The 15,584-nt window shown below is 29.9% G+C and overlaps 1 protein-coding gene across 3 annotated transcripts in view; it reads right to left on the bottom strand.

Moving 5' to 3' along the window:
• LOC107437741 (acid-sensing ion channel 4-like) overlaps window positions 1-15,584 on the bottom strand; it is a 42,173-nt gene that overhangs the window by 13,853 nt on the left and 12,736 nt on the right. For all 3 annotated transcript variants that reach the window (XM_087152067.1, XM_071186868.2, XM_043038707.3), the window contains 5 exons: window positions 11,825-11,948; window positions 9,898-10,031; window positions 8,732-8,853; window positions 1,532-1,692; window positions 48-146 (listed from right to left, as the gene is read on the bottom strand). In XM_087152067.1, coding sequence (XP_087008193.1) covers window positions 48-146; window positions 1,532-1,692; window positions 8,732-8,853; window positions 9,898-10,031; window positions 11,825-11,948 — 640 coding nt within the window. The remainder of the gene's footprint in view (window positions 1-47; window positions 147-1,531; window positions 1,693-8,731; window positions 8,854-9,897; window positions 10,032-11,824; window positions 11,949-15,584) is intronic.

Genomic DNA, 15,584 nt, shown 5'->3' with positions numbered 1-15,584 from the left:
ACGCCTGACACATCATTTATAATCATAAATAGTTCGTAATATATTACTTCTTTTGATAGTGGTCCATTCCCACCTCTAATCTGCCATGTCTTTATATAATCTGTACAATTCGTCTGATATGGATATGGTAAAAGATTTTTTATGTCCTGTAAGAAAAAGAAGAAGAATCATATGGCTTGCCAGAAACATGAAGTAAAGAGAGAAGAGCTTATCTTTCTGGAAAACTATTCAAATAAAAAATTGAATTCGTTTTACTTTTAAACTTTGCCATCTAACATTACGAATAAATATAAAATTCCTTGGTCTTCAGTCTTAAAAATTATTATAAGAATAGTATATAAAATATATATTGCAATAATAATAGTATATAATAATTATTTTGCGGTAAGTTATTTTTTGGTAAATAAGATTGATTGACGTCAAGAAAAAAAAGACCATGGAAGGAGGTAAACTTTTGACGTCGATTTTGACTACTTTGATGTGGTCATAAGTTTCAATATGAGTCAAATTCTCATATTTTGAAGGTTGAAAATCAAATTCCCTCAAAACAAAGCAAATCTAATATATATAATTCTCTTACGTGGCTCCCAAGTTTTGGCTGTATTTCTTTTCCGCAGGTGGCAACGTTTGCTTTGTTTTGTTTACGTTACTATTTCTCTTACACGGCGAATCGACCAATGATTGCCGCTAAAAATGTCACATGAAAAATCTAGCTGAGGTGACTCAACATATAGCGCTTTTAAAAACGGAAACTGAAATAACCAGAGAGCATCAGCTGCAGCAATCTCGTACTATTAAGCTAGGCAGAAGTGAGTAGTCTTTGTCGATAGTACTCTATTTTAGTATTTTGTCGAAAGCGCTTTTTTTCGCGAATTTATATATTACGAATTTATTCGACGATTTTTGATTTATATCACGAATTATACTATAGCACATTTCTAATAGGTTTAACGAATTACATGTCATTTATTTGATTTCAAATTTATTTTAATGACTTAGTATTTACTAAAAAGATGTAATTTTTTAAAAAAAAAAAGTTTTTATATGGATTTGAATGATTGTTTTGAATTCTTAGAATTTTGTGCATTCGCGTACCTAAGTTAGTAGCGAGCGAAGCGAGCTTGATTTGCAAATCAAACCATACAAGATTGCGTTGCAATTTTCGGGGGTTGGCGAGCGTTGGGGGGCGCAGCCCACTAGTTAAATATAATGATTTTAAAAAATATCGAGAAACAGCAACTTTTCTATAGATTTGCACAAAAAAGTAAGAAATAAAATATTGCGTGTGATTTAAAATTCCACGCTATTTAAGTATATTACTCGAGAAAAGCTGGTATCACCTGCTAGATTTTAAATAAAGTTCCAGATGGCAACACAGTAAAAAATTTCACTACTTAATATAAGGGAATCTAGTTATTAAAAGATTTTTCTCAAATTCAAATAAACAATCAAAATAAGACAAAAGTTCATTGTGGAGTAAATTTAATGAATGAATTTAATAAATAAATTTAAATAAATATCAAATAATTGCCTCTTTGAGATGTATGACGTATGTTTTTCTTGGCTTCAGTAAGAATCCTTCGCTGAAAGGGTTGAGGATATTCCAAGGAGAGTGAATGGCTACTTGACCAGTCACCGTCTCATCAATTCTGAAATATTCATCCGGCTCCAAGTCTATTACCATCTTAAGGACTGAAAATGAAACAAAGTAAAATAAATCTCTTACGAAGAAAGATATCTGTTTTGTCACCCTGGATACGGAATGAAAGGTTAAGGAAAATAATAAGGATAAATCAGAGAGCTGTTTTGAGGGAAAATACGACGATTGTCATGTACAAAAATTGACACAAATTTGGCATCCTGAGTTAATTTCTGGATTATTTTAGAATAAAATTGAAACCTCTAACTTTTCAACTTCATCCACAATTTTTTTAAAATTCTTTTTTAATTACTTTTTTAATTTCGCACTTAAGAATATTTTGCAATGGTGCAGAAAGTAGATTTTCAATATTATTTTGAAGTTTTAAATATTTATCTGTATTCGTTTCATTTGTAATAATTAACTGGTCGCAGTTCTACATAAAATTAATTATAAAAATAAATATAACTAATAGTATAACTTAAATAGTAAATAGTATGACTTTACATTTTAATGATTGTAGAACGGTAAATAAAGTTGTTTATCATGAAATATTTCACTGTACGGTAAAAGTTGCTTTATAACGCAAGCAACAACGCTTTTAGTCTTAAGAATTTAATTTTGAAAAATAATCAAAATCTTAATAATAGAAGAGAATAGCGTCGAGAATGGATATAAAACAATTACTGCAGGTAATACCGTTAAACAATGAATCTATAAATAACACTGGGAAACAAATTTTTTGTTGCATTTACATAAATCTTGCCTAATTCAGGCGTAGGGATTTCAAATATGAAATTGGTTTTGCTCCTAAAGCTACAGATTTCTTTAAAAAGGACATTTTTAGTGTATGTTTTTCTCTAAATGTACAAATTTAAAAATTTTATCTTCCAGGGAAGTTAGGGCACATCATCAGGATTAAAACTACATAGAAACCTCTGTCCGGAAATGTTACCACGCGCTTATTTATTTTCATCTCTTCCGAAACAGTTTACAATAGAGGAGCGTTCTTGATCTTGTCTTGTTCTCTTCTGTATTTTGTTCTAAATTTTAGTAAGATTCTTGGTAAAAAAAAAAGAAAAAAGAAATCGTCACTTCGTTTTCTTTAACGCCAATATTAGCGCTGTCTTATAGATCTCGCCTAAAAGTTTCTCCCCTACCTGAATGATTGATGAGGTGGGCGGAGGAGCTCTATTGAAAAACCGCACCTGTTCCCGTAGAAGATTACTCGCCAAATCTTTATGATGCCAATGACGATAAAGGGTCTCAAATGGAAAACCGATTTCCCTCCGTTTTGAGAGACATAGTTGATTAATTCTTCCTTTAGTGGGAGAGTGAAACTTGCGAAATTTTTCGGATGCGCAAGGGATTTTTAGGGATTTGAGTTAAAACATTACACGACATTTCCGAGTGTTTTTTTATGGGTACCATTCAAATGACAAGGGGGGGAGGTACTCCGATGCTAACTTTTTGAAGATTATCTATACATATCGTGTGTCTTCGTGCATTTTTTATACTTAAATTTGAAGGGCATACTGCATTGCATTATCCGATTGAAAATGCTGGGAATAATCAAACTGTAGCATTTGCTTTTTTATTTTATTTTTTTTGAAACCTCAAAATGATAGTAAAAAATAATCAGTATGCCACAATGATAGTTATTTATGGAATTCAAGTGAAGATGCTACCGTTCATAAAAAGGTGCTTTATGAATAGTAACATGATATTACCATAAAAGATGCTTTATGATTAAAATTTTCTTACTATGTAATATTCAAAAAACTCATAAACATTAAAAGACTCGATTAAATTTTTTTTTTTACAAATTAATAAAAAAAGAGCTAATAGTGGCACTTCAGTTTCATAAAGTAATGCTTTCAATTTTTTTTTTTTTTTTAATGAATGCTTTTGTTGCTGTTGATTCATTTGTCGTCGTCGTAAAGTGTAGGCGAAAAATTACAAAGGTAGCATATTAATAATCTTTTGACGTAGATTGGAGAGTGGTGTCCGTTTTAAATTTTTTTTTTTTCCTGACACTCTAATTATAAGCAAAAATATATTTAGGTATTTTTTAACTTTAAAAAATACTCGAATAGTTACTAAAAATTTGTTTAGATTATCAGGAAAAAACTTGTGCATTTTTTTAAAAGCGTTATTCGAAAGTTTTTTTTATAAAATTGTATCAATAATTCTTACTCAAAAGTACATCAATAATTAATTTTGTAATTTCAATAATGAATAATTGTTTTTCTTAATTTAACTCTAAATAAGTGCACATTTGAAGATTGGTTGGAAGCGTCATGTTTAGAAAATTTTAGTGCAGGAAAAACAACGGTGTTTCATTTTGTACTTCGCAATCATAAATTATAAAATGCTAAATATAATATTTTCACTTATTTTGACTTAAATTATTCTAAAATAATGAGAAAAATTTAAAAATTCCAGTTAAAAAATTAACGATTTAAAATGTTGTAGTGTAAAATAAGTGAAAGAGTAAGAGTGAATCAGTACAGGAATAAAAAGTATTAAAAATTAACAAAACAAAAAAATTTTCTTTTATGAGGACCTGTTATATTGGGTATGGGTTGATAAGGAGTTGAATTTCCAGTTTTGTTTGTAAAAGAGGGAAGAGATAACACCACTATCTTTATAACTATTTAAGGTAGGCTCCAAGATTTACATGCAAACAAAATGGCTCAGTTTGAGTATGTCGAATCAATTCGAGGTGGTAAATTGGTTTTATTTAGAATAAGGATGAAACACAGAACGAAAATCTATTACAAGTGTATTTCAGATGATTGTAAAGCTTCCTCAATTCTAGAAAATGATCATACAGTAAGTCATAAAGCTCAGCATACCCATGCTCCTGATAAGGGTAAAATTGTAAGAAAAAGTTTTTACAATGAACTGAAAAAAAGATGTAGCCCATTGTGCAGCTCTAGTGCGACGTAAATGAACAACAACAGCGAAACCCATGAGTATTCCCCGATAGGCCATTATTTTTTTAATCGTACAATGAAAGTCGTCAAGCCAAATTTACCAAATATTCTAAACTTAAAGGGAAAAAAAAATATTGATCCTATGTGAAATGGAATTAATAGTAGTTTACATATTCTTCAAATTATTGATTATACAAGTCAATCAGATAAAAATTCAAAAATTGAAACAAATTACAGTTTGTGCATACATTTAAGACTATTTTTAATGCTCACGAACCTTTACGAATATTTTGCGCATTAGAATATTTTGTGCACTAGAATAATCTCTAAATATCTCTCAATAGATAAAAGTTAAATTAAAAAAAAAAAAAAATTCAGAAATTATTAATTTTTGAGGTCTTTTAAACCTTTAGGATGGACTCTTTGTCAGTGATCGTTTGATTATAGTCTATCAAAATTAATTTGGTGTGACTTTAAAATATTCTCACAGATAGGAATGATTTACTGTGGATTATTGATAGACGCTCTACTTCCACATGTTTGTGAGAGTAATTATTTAACAGAGAATACAACTATTGAGTAACAATAATACATACTGCCCTACAATGATGGGCGAGAAACTTTCAGATTTTGACATTTTCATTAATTTCTCAAGAAATACTAAGAAGATTATTTTATAACTTTAGAGATACTTAAGTCATTCGTAGGGTTTAATTTAGCAATAAAAATTTAGTCGTCCAAGGGCCACCTTGGTATTTATTTATTTGTCATTAAATTTAATATGGTAGACAAATTTTAAAAAAATTGAACTTTACAATTGTACATTTTCTTATAGTACACATGAAAAATTAACAAAATAATATTAATAGAATTAGTAGTATAATATCAATAAAATTATCACTCAAGTAACGCAAACTCAGTTCTTAAAGGCCTTTCACACAAAAATTAGTTCTGAAATTAAGGGTTTCCTTGTCTTCTGAGTTGGCTTCCTTGATAAAATAGCAATCACATGGTATATCTTTTCCCTAATCTACATGATGATTAGTTTGGAGTGGAGACGTGATTTTCATTACTTTTTAAAGAATGCATTAAATTCTTAATCACCTGTTTAATATATAATAAATATATAAAAATTATAAATGGATGAAAATGTTACATTTCTAAAAACATTTCTAAAATTATTCCGCACATGCATAGAGTGAAGAAACTATTTTAAAAGCTCATATCTTGAGAAATTGTGAACAATTTTTTATATAAACTTTAAAATAGCAATTTCAATAGTAATTGAAAATAGTTCCGAAAATGTCGTTGATTATCTACAGAGTTATAGCCCAAAAAGATGCAAGAAAAAAATTACTATTTTATTAAAATTTTAAGTATGGAGGGGTTTGCAAACAACAACAAAAGTAATCAATGCAAAATCTTTTACTTCATCTATCCATCATCAATCTTTTTTTAATCTTTCATTCAAATTAATTGCTTTATTTTTTGGCATAGGGTGCTCAAAAATACTTGTTTTCGTTTGTAATTCATTGCTGTTCTTTGAAAGCTTTGAAACATTTTTTTAAGTATAAGAAATTTCATGACCTAAACACGACTAAAGTATTTCTTGAGAAATAATTATAATTGGATTTAAACTACTTTCTTTTAATTCTGCTATTCAAACTTTTTTCAATGTCTCCTACCTCATAAATTATTGGTCTAGTTTTTAGTAGATTTTTCCATGATTCAACGTTATTTTGTGACATCTAATAAAAACTAAAAGTTCAACTTTACTTTTAAAAGAATTTTAAAAATGTAGTTTACAGGCGTTGTTTATTGGGATATTCTATGTGTAAAAAAAGTGTTCTGTACATTTTTTTTTCTTTTTGTATAAAATATAATTTCATTTCAATTTTAAAAATTTTTTGGATTGATCAAATTGATTTACATTCCTTCATTTCGTATGACAAAAACCAACTAACTATATTTAATTTATTTTAAAGGTGATTTTTCTGAAAGCTAATAAATTGTCGAAAAATTTATTTGCGAAAAAGAACAATTAAGTTTTAAAAAGAAAATCTTCAGGATCAAGATTTTTGAAAAAGTAAGAAAAAAACTTTGTGTTTGTGGAAAAAAAAAGAGTGAATTATAAAACCGCATTTAACAATGTTGTGCTTAATAATAATAAATAAAATTGTAGTGAAAATATTTTGTTAATACCATTAAAGACTATTGAATGATTTCTCAGTTCTGACATGATTCCTAAGTACTGAACATGAATTTAATTTAGTTCTTTAGTTCGCAAGTCTGTATCACGGCTTGAATATCAATACATAGAAATAATTTCAATCATTATCCCATAAAATCTTGAAAAAAAATTATTATTTCTAATTGGGTATAATATAAAAAAAACACAACTACTTCCACTTAGTAAGAATAAGATTTACCATGACGCAATGCTAAATTCTATGCCACTATCCACATAAATGCCACTATCCACATAAATCAGTTATTAATCAAAAATCGAATATCAATTACTTTTCTTTATAATGCAATAAAATCTGGCGAGCAGCTATTTAAACGATCAAACACTTCGTTTGTTTATTTGGGGCTTGAAGTTAGGCTCGCAGAAAATGCCGTTCATGGGTTAAATTTAGTAGGAATAACACAACCTGTGACGTAGGCTATAGTATACCCAATTATGTTTTTACGGTGCAGTTACTATATTATATTAAATTCTTATATGTGTTGCATTTTCAAACCTCATTCATACAGACGATAAATTTTATGGTTTAAAATTATTAATCATAATAGTAATAACATTATGATCGATTTCATTAAATTTAATTGACGTAATAATTGTACTCAATGAAAAATTAGATTTGAACTAAAATTAAAAAAATTCTTAAAGATTTCAAATATTTATTTAATGCGATTGTTAATAACGACTTCCAATGCTTAGAAAAAAATGTTCTGATAATTGAAATTTTATAGTTTATTTAAAATTTCAGAAACACTACATAAATCTATTTCACTTCGCTAGATAAGATAAGCTATTCATGAAATGGTGGTAAGTCAAGGTCAAGCTTCTTTCATTCTTAGAAAATTTTCCCTCTGATAGCTAAGACTTTTCCCTCTCATGACTAAGACTTCGATTACACACTTGCGGACAGGAAAAATCCTTCTTCATACCAGGAGAAATAGTAACCTTGTTATAAGAAAAGCGCCAAGAGAAATAAACTCTATCATGCCAAGGGAGTATTAAGCCAAGCCCGTTCTAGGGGGGCTTTTTAACGCACCTGAAAGCAATTATCCTTATCTTGACAGCTTAACTTTGGGCGAGGTCTACAATGAACCATATTAGCCACTTCTTTTTCTTTTTTTTCCTTGCCACCTCATGCTCCCAACTATCTTAGAACAACCCAGTTACCATGATAACGGCTGCAATACGGTCTACCTGCCTTTCTCTCCAGAGCCAGCTTCAGGTGAAACGGAGTATAGTGATGTGCATTTAACTCCCCTACATTAACGCGACCCCTGTTATATATAACGTTTTATAAACTTGTACATTTAGATAAAAGAAATACACAAAATTGTAATTTTTAAACAAATCTGCCGCTTGGAGGGAAAAACCGATTGCAGATTTGAAATCAGAGATACAAAAGTATTTAAGATCTATTAAATAAAAATCTCATGCAAAAAATTTTTTTCTCCCTTAACTGATCAATACCAACGTGACTTTTATTGACGAATCTAAATTCAATGGCGCGACAGCCCATAGAGGACCAAGGCTTACTGTGCCCATCTCAGTTTTCTTGACCTTTGGGCTCTGAGGTGCAAGATCAGATGTTCCGGTTGGGTAGTCAACCCAATGTGGAACCCCAAGTGTTTAGCTTGGTACTCATTTTATCGACCCACGAATCAGAGACCTGTGGCACGACAGCGCGAAGTGCTACCGCTCAGCCACCAGGCGTCGACTTTTATTAATGATATCAGCTAACTATTTCGTGATTTTTCTGCCCAGTAATAATGTACGAAAGTCTTAGAGGCTAATTATCTTATTTATAGTATATGGAGAAATAGCAGTTTACAATAAAGGAAATAGTTTACATTGAAGAATAGAGGAACTTATTTAAATTTTTATAGGTGTAAAATTTTAATAATATCATACCTGCTCTTGTTGGTACTTGGGGTAGATTTAGGCGAGCTTCCTGCCACAAGGCATTAATTATGTAGCATTTCTTCATTCTGCCATACAGGTCTTGAAAGACGAAACTTTTAAACGTTGTATTTCTGAAATTACAGATTCAGAAGTTTTTATAAAAACTGTAAAAAGATGTAAAGATTTGAATGCGAATTTTCGACTATTATTAAATAAATAAGCAAAAAATAATAAATAATTATTTAAAAGAAATTTTTACGTGAAATTATCTTTGGACAAAGGAATTTTTAAAAAATGTGAGTAAAATTCTTTCAATTCACTTAAAAAGTTCTCGAAATATGAAAGGCGCAAAAAGTAAAAAGATCATTAATGAGTCAGATTTTTTTACTGCTCTCCTGACCAAACTCTTGCAACCATATTTCCCGGATTGTGACCCCCCTTATATTTCGGGGGTCAGAAATCAAAACCCATCGAAAAAAAGTATGTTTTCTCAAAGAAAATTCAATTTTGTGTCTTATTTCGTAACTTAAAATATCGTCTGCACCAATTCAGCATATTGGACTTCCAATTTAGCCTATTTACCTCCAATTTAGCATATTGGAGGTCACCCTCACCCTCACATTTAAGATTCACTCCTAACACATGAAAATCTAATCGTTAGATCAAATGTTATTGTTTTTTGAGTGCTTTTGTTTTTTTCTGGACATTATACATTTTTTTAATCAATTGGCGGAGTGCGAATGGTAAATTCACATGACATACAAATCATAATTTTTTTTAATTTTATTTCCAATGAGCTGCACAATCAGTATTCCCGATGAGCAGACCTAGTGTGTTCTCCAGAAGTGGTATCCACTCTTTCAGAACGACCACAATGGGTGAGATACCGTTGGCCATGTTAATTTGAACGTCTAGTTTCTGCCACACTAGATGGCAGCACCGAAACTCTATTTGGATGCTAAAGTGCACTAGGAATGTAATTTGCCGGAAATGCCGAGAGCCAATAAGGCACTCCAGGGATCTTTTACATGCCGCATAATCATGTCTGGGCCGGGGATCGAACCCGCAGACTTAGGCTCAGAAGGCCGACGACAAACTAACTGCGCCACCCAGCCACCACAAATCACAAATTAGTTGCTCGGATAAATAGTGATATTTATTACTGAAAAACGTACTTGCAAAAGTCATGCGTGCGATTCAGTCCTTCAAAATGGCACGAAGATATGAGAGGATACGATGTATGTCCTGCCTTTTGTATCATATCTTGTGTGGCCGTCACTTCCTCAGACTGAGCTTCAAGCGTCGGAAACTGGAAAGGAAATTCAAATGTAATAATCATCAATATTAACGTATGATATGCACTTATCACAAAGCTTCCATCGCTGTCCAAACTATTTCTCTCAAAGGAAATATGGTTTAACATTAAACCCTAATGTCAGAACCCTTAACTATAATTAATACTTTGCAACTTTGATGCAACCTCAATAAGGTGTTAAACCACTCAAGTTGCATCATGTAATCAAGTTCAAAAAGTTCGATAACATAGATAATTTGTATAGCATTACGGCTGTCTCCAACTCTAACATTCTTGAGCTTCACAGCTCATGCGCAAATATTTCCTTACAAATTAAAGCATCGCTGAGGAAGAGAACGCAAGGTTGTCGTCACGGTTAATGCCAAACAAACGTTATGCAAAATCTCTCTAATGTTATTCAACTTAGTGCCGTATTAAGATAGCAACGAGTTTGAACAATATTGTGGTTCGGCACGCTGTGAGATTTTTAAGAGTAACAATTAAAATCATAAAAATCATAAAAATACTACAGTTTAACTTAAAATTTTAAAAAAACCACAAGATTGCATTTTAAAATATGTGGTGCTCTTTATATACCACCCTTATATAATAATTTTCAAAGTATTTATCGATAATTGGTAATTACTAGTGTCGTTTGTAAATATTACTAGCAAAATCCAGAAAATAAATGGAAAAAAAAAGTTCTAAAAAAGGGAAAATAAGTATAGTTTTTGTAGCGTTCTAATTTCAAGTACAGCAATTTTATTTGTTGATAAACAATCAAGTCAAAAGCATTCGATAATGTATACGGTCAGTGGTACGGTCAGTCCTAAGGCATATATTAATACCACTTTGATTCATTTTTTTGCATCGATGGCAGCCTACGCACAGCTGGGGAGACTCTCTTAACTGTTTATGTTTGAATGTTTATGTTTGAATGTTTATGTTACCCTCATAAGTAAAGTGATCTCAGCAAGCAAGGATTTGGACTCAACCGGTTCAATTAACAAGCTCTGTTTTGTGTATGTTTGTGAAAGGGAAAACTTCTTCCCTCACTTCAGAACCGTTTTTTTTTAAAATTCAGAGCAAAAAAGAAGACTTTATGAAGAAAGTAAGCGTACAAAGAAGCTTTAACCAAAGCACAAGCTTTGATTGGTTAACAGTTAACTTGGCAACGTCCGAAAATGAAAATTTGATTAATTGTCTACTGATGCTCAAGAGTTCATCACAACTGAAGTGAGTACTAGCAGTAAGAATGTTCTTTTTCTGGCTACGTGAGCTACATCAGATGGGGACTCTAAGGCAGAAATTCTAATCTACAGTTCATACTGTATCGTTTTGAATAGCAATTCAGTGGAATATTACAATTAAAGAGAGTCCCAAACTGATTGACCAAAGGTTAGAATTGAAGCAAGAATAAAAACGATGCCAATGGGTAACCTGTGATGGCCTTGCGGCGATCACAATTTGTTTGGTTAAATTTTATTTATTTTTTTATGTTTACATTAATTATGTGTTTCTTGATTTGTTTATGCCAAAAATAGTAGAAATTTTAATTAAAAAGTTTGCCTATCTCTTTTATAATAAAATGTTAAGAAATGAATGGCAAAAAAGTAGTTTCTCAACTTAAAATTTAATTTCGAGGTACATTAAATTTATGAAGCACATTATGTTTCTGATAATTTTCCAAGGCAGTGACTGGCCCCTAGGAAAAGCTTAGTTATTTTAACTTTCTGAGAAAAGGCGTAATGGATAATTGATTACTGACATAAGTGTTTAACGAAACAGTTTCAAAGAGCACTACTTACATAAGAATTGCCTTTAATACGACCATTTTCACACGCTTCTGGATACCGCTGACAAAAAAAATCAGCGTATTCGACTGGTTCGCAGTTCTCTGGTTTCATTTTACAATAGTTTGTACGTTTGAGTCTAAAACAAATTACATCAAATTTAAAAATTCATATTTCACCTTTTTTTTTTTAAAGTCAATAACAACATTTATTTTAAAAAAAAACTTACATTTCTGAAAATTTTAAATTCAGTCAATATAGGAAATGTTTTCCTCTCTGAATTTGCGATTAAAGACTATAATGTATTAGAAATTTTTTTAAAAAAAATCTCTTTTCTTCATAGCTGAAAGAGAAGTAAGGTCGATATACTTCAAACTGTTGAAACATGACACTCATCATAATGACACCACGTGATGGGCGAAAACAGAAACAGGTGTGATTAAACACAAGAAATGGCACTGTTGCAAACAATATAGCTCAAGGAAATTTTGTGGGAATAAAAATGGAAAAGAAACCATGATAACCAAGAGATCGCTGCCGGCCTAAGGAGGCAAATCAGGGCGGAATGCGTTTTCCGCAGAGGTTGGGTAGAAATAAGATCATTCACTAAATAATCTATGTTCACATGAATGATCAAGATGATTATGAAAAACAAATGCCCTCTGAAATATAGAATAAAAGAATGCGATCAATATGTTCGTCATGAAGAGATCGACAATTCTAAAACACTGCACATTGTTAGGACCTTGGGCGAAAATTTAAATTCTGTAAAGACAACCCACTCCTGACGCTTCAGCTCTCCTGATTGCCCTTGAATCTTGTTTCATTTATTTTAATCATGTTACAAAATGTCACAGCGCATTTAATGAAAACTATTTTATTAATTACAATTTCTATTACACTGTTTGTAATAATAATTATTGGGAAAATCTTTTAGGTGAATAATGAAAATAGATTTTAAATTTTCACATTCTTTTATTGGTAATAAATATGGACAATTCCAGGTTTCGAAATCTTATTTTTCTCAACATCAACTCTTCAGCTGGCCTAATTCATATTATAAAAGTTTTAGTACTAATTTTCTTTGACGTTCGTTTTGGTCCTTGTTTTCAGTGCTTTTGACATTTTTTTTTTTAAATAACCTTCAAATTTCTTTGCAAACTCTTTACCTTAATTGCATTTCTATCAGGTTGTACTTGTTTTATTGACTTTTCTACTCTATTTCTATCACTCAAAATTAGTCTCATTTTTCATTTCAGGGCAACTATTTTCACTTAGATATTTTTGGTTTCTTTTTTCTTTTAATATCCTCATTCTTAAAGTAACTGGATTTTTAATTTTGTTATGATTATTATATGATTGTTATGATTTTGTTTGATTTAAATATAGAGTAAGATTTCAAAGATATAAAATAAGGCTTCTTTTTGTAATTAAAAAATATTAATGAAATTTAAAATACTATTGAAACCTAGGAAATTACAATAATTTTTTATTTATTTAATTTTTATTACTTATTTTATTCATTTATTTTGATCTATTCATTGATTTTTATATTTTGATTTCATTTATTTATTCTTTTATTTATTTTTATTTACTAAAACGAATTCTGTTTGAGGAATTTAGTATATAGAAAAGCATGTAGCTTGACAATTGGAAACACACGTTTTTTTATTTTCATATTTATAGAGTGTAAGGTAAACTAACCAGTGAAGGAACACTTAAGCTTCGCTTGCCTTTTAAAAAAAATCATATTAATTTCAAAATTCGTAATTTTAGTTAAATGACTGTGTCAACATATTTGTTACTAATTACAAATTATGTAAAAAAAATTTAGAGAACTTACATAATATTGTTTTAAAGTTTTGGAGGTTCAAATAACAAGTATTAAGAAGACCAAGTGAAGGAACAGCTCTTACCATTGAATGAGCACCCAGTAAAGGAACACTTAATTTTGGTTATTTTTTAATGCTCTTTATGAATTTATAAGCCCTACAAATATTTAAAAACAAGCTTGTTCTTGAAATTATAACATATAAATACTTGAAAAATTTTAACATTGTTTTGTAATCATGAATTGAAATTTAAAGGGTAAACATATTAACACATACTGTTCATTCACTGGGAAATCCATGCCCAGTAAAGGAACATGCCTGTTCCCTCACTGGTTAGAAGTTGTTTTTCGTATTTTTAACATACTTTTGATGCGGAACATCACTAAAGGTACAAGAAAATTAAAGTTTATCTTTTATTTTCATTAACTTAGAAAAAAAAACAGTAAAGGAACACTTGTTCCTTCACTGCTTTCTCATCGTTTGGTGATCCAGTGAATAAACGTCCCCTTATCTCAGTACTTTACATTGCTATGGTGCTTAAAAAAATAAAACGCAACTTCAATAACTATATTTTGAATTCTCTTTTTCACAGTGGGAAAAATAAAACTATTACATGCAATTAATTAATTAATTCCACTTCAAACATATAAAAACAAACACTCAACTTATAATTTTTTCGAAGAAACAAGGTGTTGCAGAGATAATAACAAATTCAAAAATTTTCCAGAGAAGTCTATGTGACCAAGTAATCCAAAACATTGCTAGATGACTTCCTATTGTTTGGCAGTAAGCTATTGTTACCAATCAATCTAAAGAAAAACTTTAAAATTCTTATTTTTAATCTATATATATGAAATGTTCCTTCACTGGTTGATTTAACCTATTTACTAAATTTATTTTCAATTTTTTTTAAAATTTTTTTTAAATTCTTATTTTTTGGAAACTATTCAAGCGATTTTTTTTTTCAACAATGAAATTTATAAGTAAAGAGAAGAAAAATACTAATTTTAATATTAAGTTTTTTTCCTGATTTTTTCATTAATAATTGGTGATAACTAATAGACAAATATATTTCAAGTGTTAAACTCGTAACAAAAAGTTCTAAGACTTCTTGTACACGAAAGTCCCATTATTATAATAAAGTTATTCAGAGTGTAGAATTAATTAATAAATTTTTTTTTATTAATTATTAGCATTTATTAACTCTAGATGATGATTTGTTGTTGTCAATTCTAATAAAATATTAGTATTATTAGCTGCAATTAATAACTCGTAGTTATTACCCATAAATGATAGTGTGTGTAATAAGTGAATAATATTTATTAACACTAAGTTATGAGTGAAAGTTACAAACTGTGGTTAATAAGTTGTGCATATTTAAAAGTAAAAATTATTTTTGAACTTAGTAATTGAATATGAAAAGTCGACTTGTTTTGATTACTCAAATACGCAGCATCAGAACGACGCCATATGAATGATGAAAACAGAACAGGTTAAAAACTAGAAATGACGAAGTTTCAAACGAAATAGTAGAAGGATAAGAAAGCAAACCACACCTTTACAAGCAAGGAGAAGGTGATGGCACGTTCTTGATGATATTCGTTTCAAATACTGCCTATATTAATGAATCCTAATTCGTACTCATCGTGGACAAAAATCGTGAAATATATGAATACGATATGCGTTTAGAGAAGAAATCCTCATGAATCACCCTACACTGATTATCTTTTTAACATAATTATTTTTTGATTGTTCATCTTAAAAATAAAATATTTTTAAATCATACCCATTTCTATTGTATATTATTAGAGCAGATAGATTAAAAAGTAAAGTATTGTGAAATCATACCCATTTATATTGCATATTGTTAGAGTTCATAGATCAAAAAATAATGTACTTTGAAATCAAACCCATTTCTATCACATATTGCTAGAGCAGGTAGA

Source organism: Parasteatoda tepidariorum, chromosome 9, assembly GCF_982258835.1.
Source record: "Parasteatoda tepidariorum strain Cologne lab strain chromosome 9, Ptep-v5.0, whole genome shotgun sequence".
Classification (NCBI taxonomy): Eukaryota; Metazoa; Arthropoda; class Arachnida; order Araneae; family Theridiidae; genus Parasteatoda; species Parasteatoda tepidariorum.
Note: the sequence above shows the minus strand (reverse complement) of the source record. Positions and strands in the feature narration are given on the sequence as shown.